Source organism: Astatotilapia calliptera, chromosome 11 (genome assembly GCF_900246225.1).
Source record: "Astatotilapia calliptera chromosome 11, fAstCal1.2, whole genome shotgun sequence".
NCBI classification, from domain to species: domain Eukaryota; kingdom Metazoa; phylum Chordata; class Actinopteri; order Cichliformes; family Cichlidae; genus Astatotilapia; species Astatotilapia calliptera.
Window position 1 is genome coordinate 17354768 of NC_039312.1, and position 9765 is coordinate 17364532.

Below are 9765 nucleotides of genomic sequence, written 5' to 3' on the forward strand. Positions count from 1 at the left end.
ATAAATATCCTAAAATTAATGCTACCTTGACTTGTTACAAGCAACAACAACATGTTTTCTTTTCTTTTTTTCTTTTTTTTTTTAAGTCTTAGCAGCTGTTTCTAATTTTAACAGATCAAACTAATTTTAGCACTCTGTCTCCATCTTTGGGGCAGTTGTGTTAATGCACATTGAAAATCATGGCACTTCCATAGGTAACCCCTGACACTTATAAACATGGCTGCCATGAAGAAAGTACTACTTGCTGTTGCTGTTGCTGCCTTTGCAGTTTTCAGTGGACACAGGTTCCTTAAACTGAAGTAAGTTCTGTTCCGACAAGAAAATCTGACGTCATATGTCGCATTAAATTTGGGGATTGGCAGCACAGATTGTAAATGTTCACAGCTGTTGTTTGCTAAAGCACGTTGAAGTGTGGCCACTGTTTTCATGGAAAGACTTAACAAATGTATCCTTGGGCTTCTCGAGCAGACTTTCAAACTGTAATACTGATTTGTACTGCTTCTTTGTAATGGCTCTGTAAACTTCTTCCGCAGGGAAATCATGCTTGCTTCCAGAGAGATTCCAGTGAAACACCTCAGCTGTCATTATTTGCAGAATATTGGTATGTAATCTTTGTATTCATGCTCGTATCTTCGTTCTGGGGTTTGCATCGTGAAAAATCACCTTTTAAACTGCGTTTAACATGTGGCATTAGCTGAAGGGTCTGAAGTTCACACAACTGTCTGTAGAGCATGCGTCACCAAGGCATGACATAAGACTGTGCTCTCTGTAAGAACTGAGAAGGGGAAAAATATTTATTGATTTGTTTGTTTGTACAGAATATGGGGCAGAGGATATCACCATACTGAAAGATGGACTGGCCTTCATGAGTACGGTATGTTATTAATTTCATGGGCAATTGTTTGTGTGATGACCTCTTGAGCAAAGCCCCACATTTAGAAAAGTTTCTAACATGTAGTGTTTACGGCTCAGGGGTTGAAGTTTCCTGGATTACATTCGTTTTCTGATGAACCAGGGAAAATGTATGTTTTGGATCTCCTGCACCCGAAACCCACGCCAGTGGAGCTGCAAATCAGCGGAGAACTGGACCTCAGCTCGTTCAACCCACATGGCATTAGTGCATACACTGATGAAGCAGGTGAATAATGGCATCAAATTTGTTATTATTTTAAGTAACAGAAATGTATTCGGGTTGTTTTTTTTTCATTGTACCCTTATGCACGCATGCATAGGTTTGTAAAGTTAGAAGGGCTGATGTTTTGTTTTTGTTTTTTTGCACACCCACGTGCTACACACAGTACTTGTATTTACATAAGGCAGATATACAATGTAACACAGCTTTTAACTGCAGCTAATTTTGTGTAATATTGTTGTTTCTCTGGAAAGTCTGTGAGCCATGTTGTTTGTCGTCTTTTTTTTGGGGGGGTTATTTTTTGGTATGCCAGTAATTCTGGACTAAATGACATGAATGGGTCTTTGAGTGGTGACTGTGCATTCTGTCATAGTACATTTAGGGCAGTATACCTTACACTGTTACTGTGACTTATAAATGAACTAAAGTAATCTTGGTTAAGTCTCTACAAGCTTTGCACATGTAGGTTTTGGAAATGTATCTAATTTTCCAAATGGATCTTCCCAGACTTGTTCAGGAACACGTCTGAAGCTCCTCTAGTATTGTCTTGGCTGTAGTCTTTGGTTCTTCATGCTGAAGGTTCTCCATGGCCATAGGCTTAAGACTTTTGTACCTTCATCCAAGTTTTCTTCAAGGACTTGCCCCTTGCTTCTGAACAACACCCCCTATAGCATGATACTGCTAATATCTTTCACTGGTATTAGCTTGGTGATGTTCACCATAGTGTCTAGTATAAATTTTGGATTCATCTGGCTAGTGATTATGTGTTGCATATCCATCTGCTTTATGAAACATCCTATTGTGTGGACCAGTCTTTTCTGGAATATTGTCTAAAATGAGCAGAATACTTTGTATCAACAGTGTGAGATGCCAAAGGTTAAAGCCCAGTGACAGTGAAATGCATAAAGAAATTTGGGGCCTTATGTTTACAGCTATATTATTAATAATTTTAATTAATGTAATGATGCAAATATGATCAGTATTTTTGTTGCCTTTATTCATTTTACTTGATAACAGGTTTTGGATAAACGAATAAGAGGAGACGGTTACATTACAGTGTCTTTGACACATATCTGAGATTTTCCTATATGTGCCAAAAACATCTGTGTAGTAAAAGGGAGTTTTGTGAGGCTTTGATATTTTGTCTGCATTTAGTTTGTCCCCTTACTTAAGCATAAGATCCTGTTGGGTCAGGCTATAAAAAAAGTAAATTGCTCCTTACTGCTTTAGGGAAGGAAAGAAGGTGACAATTTACTATGAGTCTGCAGCCTAAATTGGTGTATGTGCGTGTCTGCCTTTTCTTTTTCTTTTTTTTCAAATAAGCTATTTTAGTTGTTATTTCCCTGAGCACAAACATGACTGAAACACTAAGGGACACCTACGTTTCCTCCACACAGCAGGGTTGACAAGACTTTTCTTCTTCTCTGCAGATGACTCTGTGTACCTGTTTGTGGTCAATCACCCTCATCACAACAGCCAAGTAGAGATCTTTCGTTATGTTGAGGAAGACACACTCGTGCACATAAAAACCATCACCCACCCCTTACTCCACAGGTATGAACTGTATGAGAAACCTTTTAATGCCTTATTTATTGGGGTGGCTGTGGCTCATCCCATCATGTAAAGCCTGTGTGCCAAATGTCCTTGGGCATGATACTAACCCCAAGCTGCTCTCCGATGCATCCATCAGAGCATGAATGTATGCAAATGTTAGATAAAAAGCATAGGGAAAAAAGTGCTTGTGTGACTGAGGCACGTTTTATAAAACGCTTTGTGTGCTTGTTGTTCCCCATGTTTTTCAGTGTGAATGACATTGTTGCAGTCGGAGTGGAGAGCTTCTACGCCACAAATGACCGCTACTTTCACAGTGATGCACTTCTGCTTATTACTGTCTTTTTGGACTTAACCTGGTGTGACGTGGTGTTCTACAGTCCACACGAAGTGAGGGTGGTGGCCGATGGTCTGCGGTCCCCAAACGGCATAAACATATCTCCTGACAAAAGGTTAATCTCAGTTCGTTACACCAATCACTGATCATGTATGTGTTGATTGAGTTAAATGTCTGTTTTATTTCAGACAGAAATACAACAGAAATAACAGAATACATTGTAAATTAAGTGAAGACATCGAATTGTCATCCACATCTCTATATAAAACACAATTTAGATTCTTGAAAAGGAGTGGGATGAGATTTACAGTTTGTTATTGTAACATGATTTTTATTTTATTTTATTTTTTAAACACAGGTACATATACGTTTCGGATATTATGGATCATGACATAGATGTTTTTGAAAGGCAAGAAGGGGAACAATTGAGGTACATCAAGGTAATAGTGTTGTGTATTCTAAAGTCACAAAAAACAAAAACAACAACCCAAAACTCTCATATCTGCGTGCTAAATGTGAAGCTAAGCCCAGCCTAGTGTTGCAGTTTTTACCCCTCAGCCGTGAGAGGTTGAGGGGGTATTGTCATCACCCCGTCCTGTGGGCAGAGTGGATGCCCAAGTGGAGAATGAGGTGACGTACGATACCTTAGGTGAATCTAGTAAAAACGAGTTTAAATCTCAATGACCTCGAGGTCAAAGATTAACTTTCCTGTAGCCTAGAATTTTAAAAATGTATACCATAGGTACATCTGCTAGTAGGCTGAGGGGTATCAGTGACAGCTGCCTGTACATTTTTCATAATACTGTAGCTTCATATTTAACATGTAGACATAAAAATAGCACTAATCGTTTTAATTCTGCTGAATAAGAAAGAAGTTCTGTTGCAAGAAGAAAAAAAAAAAAGGTTGGATTGTTGCTTTAACGTCATACACAAGGACAGAATAATCAGGTTTCATTTACAGCATGTAAACAACATGTGATGCTTTCAGTCTGTAGCTGTTGGATCACTTTGTGACAACATCGAGGTGGACCACAAGACAGGTGACGTATGGCTGGGTTGTCACCCAAATGCCATGAAGTTGTCAAGCTATGATCCTGAAGATCCACCTGGCTCTGAGGTTAGTTTGTTTAAAAATAAAATAAAAACATTGCAGCTAGATTTTTACCTATTCATTTTATGAATGTGTCCTTCAGGTGCTCCGGATCAAGAATATTCACTCAAAGCAGCCAGTGGTGAGCATGGAGTACGCGGATGATGGCCATGTCCTTATGGGCTCCAGTGTAGCAGCTCCTTATGAGGGAAAGTTGCTTATTGGCTCTGTTTTCCACAAAGCCTTATACTGTCTTCTAAAATAATGCCGTTGATCACTGTTGCTTAATGAATACAAATGTTGTAAAGGGATGAAAAAATAAAAAAAATTAAACATGTTTTTTGCCATTTATAAAAAAATAGTGACCTTGTAAGACAGGAAACCATTCGACTGTCAGCTTTTGTTCCTGTAGATGCCATATGCAGTGTCATTTCCACATTTTGTTCTCTCGGTACATTAAAGCAGCATACGCCTTTGGACAATTCTTTTACCCTTTCTCATCGTTTTCCAACAGCAATTCTTCTTCAGCCACCTTGGAAATCCTAAACCTAGTCTCCCCCCCATCAGGATGCTCTACAGTTTCCTCTTCTATTTTGGCAGGTCCACTGAGGGCAATATCACAATCTTCTGAATCAGCAGCACAGCTGTCCTTTTGTTTCTCGTCAGTTTCCACACGCACTTCAGGGTCCCCCATGCTTTCTTGCAATAACGGGAGCATCTCGTCTTTTGTGTCATTGTCCCCCTCGGCCTTTGCATTGAGGAATACTTCGCTGATACTGATCATACGTCTGCGCCTTGGAGAGTGCTCCAAGTTGTGGATAGAGGTGCCGTGGAGGTCACTGCAGCTCTTTGAGCGATTCATTTTGTCTGCTGGCGCTGGTTTGTGTCTTCTCATTCCAATCTCTTTTATGACAGTATTGTAGTCTTCCTCCTTTTCAGATAAGAAGCCAAAGATGTCAACAACGTTGGGCTTTACATTTCCATGTGGCTTGTCCTCTAAAGACACTAGCTCCTCATGATAGAAGTTTCTGTGCCTGCGTTTTTGCCATTTTTTCTTTAGTACTTTGGAAGCGTCAACTACCATGTGGACATTCCAGCTGAAGAACAGGGACAGCCAAGCTAGGCCCATGCAAATCCATAATTCTTTACCTACTATGTAGAGGCGGGGGTAGTTTATGTCTGGATTTACGCCTAAAATGAGTTATGGGCTAAAATTACTTGGATATCCTCAATTCAGAAATTCAAATTGTGCCAAATGTAAAAACCTACCTGCCACATAATCTCCAAAGCCAACTGTTGTGAGTGTGATGAAAGAGAAGTAGAAACCTTCTAAGTAGGTCCATTGTTCCATGGACATGAAAACAAACGGCGGAATCACCAGATGCACCAACAGCCCCCATAGAAGGAACAAGGCTATACAGGTATACTGGACTTTTTTCTGACAAAACAGAGGAAAAAAAAAAAATTATTTGACACTGAAACTTCATAATTTCAGATAAACACTAATTGTTAGTCAGACCTTACCACTGATATGCCTTTGTCTATCATCACCCCAGACAGACGCTTGGCCCGGTCTCCAAAGAATGAACCCAGCTCACTTATCCATACCAGACACAGAGGGATCCCACACAGACCATAAAGGATGCAGAAAATACGTCCACCTTTTGTCCTGGGGGCAATATTACCATAACCTGTAGATACAGTGAGAAAATATTCAATCACACCAGTCCATGATGTGATAAGTATTTTAGGAAGATTTTCCTCTTCTGTTTGTTCTATCAGGGTCACGGGGAGGGCTGAAGCCCATCCCAGCTACCACAGGGCGAGAGGCAGGGTACACCCAGGACACACTGCCAGTCTGTTGCAGGGCTAACACAGAAAAACAACCATAAACCCAACAATCATGCAACCCTCATGAGCAAGCACTTGGCAACAGCGGAAAGGAAACACTCCCTTTTAACAGGAAGAGCCTTCAGCAGAACCAGGTTCAGGGAGGAGCAGCCAACTGCTGTGACCGGTTGGGGGTGAAGGGAGGAAAACAGGACAAAAGAAACACTTTGGAAGAGAAGCACAGATCAATAAAAGCTAATGATTAAATCCAGGGTGGTGTATAAACACACAGTGAGTTAAAAGAAAAGTGAATGAAGAAAAAAATACCCTCAGTGTATCATGGGATGCCCCAAGCAGCCAAGCCCTGTTGCTGCATAGCTAAGGGAGTATTCATGGTCACCTGATCCAGCCTTATGATAAGCTTAAAAGAAAAAAAAAAAACTTTCCTTTTTGATAAAGTGTAATCTAAGTGTAGGAAAAGTAGGGAGGGTGTCTGTCTCTCTGCTGCTTTATATATGGAAAACAAAGTCCTAGAAGACTCTTGAACTAAAAAACAATGAGGATTAGGATTTACCGTCTCAGTTATGCTCTGGTTTCTCTTTATAACGTTCTTTATTGGACATTTTGCAGGAAAACTCCAGTGCACAAACATTTCAGATCCAAATCACGATAATTTCCCAACTTTTGAGACAAAGCATTTCCTGTTCTGAAACAGTCACAGCATCAGAGTACCCATAGCTTCATCCCTGTAGTAACTGTTGTGAAGCTTATAATGTGTCTTATAAACAAACAATCACAATTAGGCCCAGAGAAATGCAGCTTTTAGTGAAGAGGCATCGTGTTACATGAATATTATCCCAGCCTATCCAGCTTCGAATATGAGAGGCGGGGTACACCCTGGACACATCGCCTGCCTGTGGCAGGGCCAGACATGTTGTTAAAGCAAGTCGATTGGGCGTTCCTGAGTCAACCCTATTGCCAAAGAAATGGCAGCAACCAGAAGAAGAAGAAGAAGAAGAAGAAGAAGTGGATGCTATTACAACATGAACATGAAGTGTGTCAACTTCTGAGTCTTTCATACCTATAGTGGTGACAATGGAGGCAGCGAAGATGGCAGAACTCCCCCAGTCCCACGGACTGCGATCCTTGTCCCCGGAGATCGCCACGCCTTGCCCGGCAGCCTCTGATACTACCTTTAGAAAGTTAACACAATCAATCAGTCCCAGAAAAAAAAACATAAATCTAATACTTCTGCTACTACTTTACTTATTTATTTGTAACCGAATAACTGGAAATATTTACAACTCCTCAAAGTCTTAACTAAAGGCTCAGGCTACCGACGGGCACGCGTTGTGCCAGCCTTTATGTTTTTGTTCTGTCCTTGATGTTGCATGGCTGCTCCACACCCAGCGCACACATCAGTGTTTTGTTTGAAGTTTCACAACTTTTCTGTGCTGTTAAATAAGAGGATTTTCACTTCCCCCGCTCCCTCTGAGAATGTTTAGCTTGATAGTTACTCTTTACACGTTTGCATTTCTGTTCAAAATCACGTAAAACCGGTTTGATACATCCGGACATGTGGAGGCAATGACATTTTCCTTTCCTTTCTAATGTCCACGCTGGAATGTAAGATAAGCAATACAGTATGTAACGAAATGAAGCCTCTGTAAACAAAAGCTCGACTTGTTACCTTTACATAGAGATGGGTTCATCATACCTTCAGTATCTCAGTCAGATTCTCTTTAGTCAAGTGAAATTTCTTCAGAATGTCTTCCTTTTCTTTAACATAGAGGTCTCTGGCTGATTTCCAGTTTCCTTCTTCAAAAATTTGGAATATCGCGCCTCCAATCGACAGATAAAAAATTATACACGAAGTTAAAAGCGGACCTTTATCAGCCATATTAAAGTCATAACTTCAGTCCGAGCACGCTGACTAAGTCACATTCCCGCAGAGGGCTGTCCTAATCCTACCTGGCCTCTTCCTGGTTAACATAATGGGTTCACAGCTGGGATGGAATTAAACTCAGAACAAATAAAAAACAAAACATATACATGTAAAAATATATGTATGTGTCTTCTAATTAGATCAAGTATAGAAAGTCTTAAAAAAACAAAACAAAACAACAACTTAAAAAACCCAAAATTGGTCATAATCAGTTAATAAGATAAGATAAGATAAGATAACCTTTATTAGTCCCACACTTGGGAAATTTGTTTTGTCACAGCAGGAAGTGGACAGTGCAAAAGTTATGAGGCAAAAATTAGAATACAATAAGAATAAATACAGTACACAGCTGTACAGAATAGAATAAAATAAAATACTATATACAGTAGAATAAAATAAAATAAATATACAATAAGATAAAAATAGAATACAAATACAAATACAAATACTATATGCAACTGAGTAAAAATACAACGATGACAGAAAGGATTATTGCACTTAATGTGATATTATAGGTTACGTTCTGTATAATGATAACACACACACCACTTTTATAAGAATCATAGCTTCTAAGCTGTTAGGCTTTCTTAAAAAATATGTTTATTTTTGTTGCTTTCTCTTTATTTTTTGACCAATAGATCTTTAAGTTGATCTTGTAGACCTTGCTGAGTGTACGTCAAATTTTAATAGATTGTTAAACTGACCTCCCTCTTTATCACTACAAGGTTTTTCTTTCATTTTTTTAAATCAGAATTAATTCAAAACATATCGAGCTATGGTGTTGACAGATTGAACGACACGCGCGCAAATATTACCAAAATCATAACCTTTTTGTGGGATAAGTAGGCCTAATAGCTAAAGTGGAGAACTAAAACAAAATTATATTATCTAACCACTTCCGCTTTAATGAAAACGTTCAGCAGGGGGCAACGTGACTTCATTAACGCCGTTCCACAGTGTGTTTAGGGAAACGGTCGCTCTTATCTTGTGCAGGAGTTAAATGTTTCCACACTGGGCGGATCCTGGCTGCTTTGTGTGATAATAAGGGTTGAAATATTTGCATTTGAAAACTAAATAGAATTTCAAGTTTCCTTAAATTTATAGATTACAAAAATCGAATCTCAATTCAAGCTTCTTTTTTAATGTTTAAAGTCGTTTGAAGTGAATGTTCCACTCCACATCACTGGAGTAAATCTATAAGGCCGGGTATGTTATAATATCCTGCTGGGACAGAGCCAGCATAGACCTCTGGGCTTTAGGTAACGCGGCGACAGATGCTCCAGCTGCATCAGCTGTTAGATTGAGGTCTATTGCACCTTTTGGGATTTCACTCTGCATTTTAAAGAAGACATCCCAGGTCATCAAAGGGCGCTGTCTATTTGTGAGGGCTGATTTAGTACTCTGTGCATTCACTTACTCTAGGGGACCAATGCAAACCCATGACAGGCCGTGACAAGAGGGAGCCATTTATTTATTTATTTGTGTATTTTTTAGAGGACACTCGATAACACATGAGATCAGAGGGACAAATCATGCAGTAACACGACTTTTATTAACTCCTGATACATATACAGAAACACGTCTCAGTAAATATAAAAGTTCCTTGGTGACTGTAAATACCACCATTACCTGCACTTTCACACATGCATGCACAACAGCGCCTCTGTGTGGAGTCAGCTGTAAAATAAAAACAAAACACACACAGACACAAATAGCTCTAGTGACTTATGATATCACATTGAAAGTTTCCAACAGTTTACTAGAAGAAGCTGTTCAGGTACTCAGGCCCTAAAGTTGTCATATAGTTGGCAGAGCAGCCCCGAGTCAGTCCCCTCAGCAGTGCCGCTTACACTCATCTGTAAAGACAGGCTCAAACAAAA

General features: G+C 39.6%; 2 protein-coding genes across 3 annotated transcripts; one reads left to right on the forward strand and one right to left on the reverse strand.

Annotated features, from left to right (window-relative positions):
* The first annotated feature begins 149 nt into the window (after positions 1-149).
* Positions 150-4447, forward strand: LOC113032490 (serum paraoxonase/arylesterase 2-like). 2 transcript variants are annotated; one of them, XM_026185432.1, is made up of 9 exons: positions 150-299; positions 534-601; positions 819-874; positions 973-1138; positions 2563-2686; positions 2935-3135; positions 3379-3460; positions 4009-4137; positions 4214-4447. In XM_026185432.1, exons 1-9 carry the CDS (start codon positions 217-219, stop codon positions 4373-4375), a joined length of 1071 nt encoding a protein of 356 aa, XP_026041217.1. In that variant the 5' UTR covers positions 150-216; the 3' UTR covers positions 4376-4447. The 2 variants fall into 2 exon arrangements, with proteins under 2 accessions (XP_026041217.1, XP_026041218.1); XM_026185433.1 differs by lacking the exon at positions 150-299 and adding an exon at positions 372-445.
* A 137-nt stretch (positions 4448-4584) lies between these two features.
* On the reverse strand, positions 4585-7906 carry LOC113032489 (potassium channel subfamily K member 5-like). Its single transcript, XM_026185431.1, has 5 exons — positions 7658-7906; positions 7022-7133; positions 5635-5801; positions 5380-5548; positions 4585-5301 (listed from the first exon to the last, which is right to left on the reverse strand). The coding sequence occupies exons 1-5, from the start codon at positions 7838-7840 to the stop codon at positions 4598-4600; spliced, it is 1335 nt and encodes a 444-aa protein (XP_026041216.1). The 5' UTR covers positions 7841-7906; the 3' UTR covers positions 4585-4597.
* Between the last annotated feature and the right edge of the window lie 1859 nt (positions 7907-9765).

Coding starts and splice junctions, on each gene's coding strand:
- LOC113032490 (XM_026185432.1), top strand. CDS start 217: ATGGCTGCCATGAAGAAAGTACTACTTGCTGTTGCTGTTGCTGCCTTT. Junction 300..533: donor CACAGGTTCCTTAAACTGAA/GTAAGTTCTGTT, acceptor CTTCTTCCGCAG/GGAAATCATGCTTGCTTCCA. Junction 3,461..4,008: donor AACAATTGAGGTACATCAAG/GTAATAGTGTTG, acceptor TGATGCTTTCAG/TCTGTAGCTGTTGGATCACT.
- LOC113032489 (XM_026185431.1), bottom strand. CDS start 7,840: ATGGCTGATAAAGGTCCGCTTTTAACTTCGTGTATAATTTTTTATCTG. Junction 7,134..7,657: donor ATCTGACTGAGATACTGAAG/GTATGATGAACC, acceptor AACTTTCTAAAG/GTAGTATCAGAGGCTGCCGG. Junction 5,302..5,379: donor CTTTGGAGATTATGTGGCAG/GTAGGTTTTTAC, acceptor AACTCATTTTAG/GCGTAAATCCAGACATAAAC.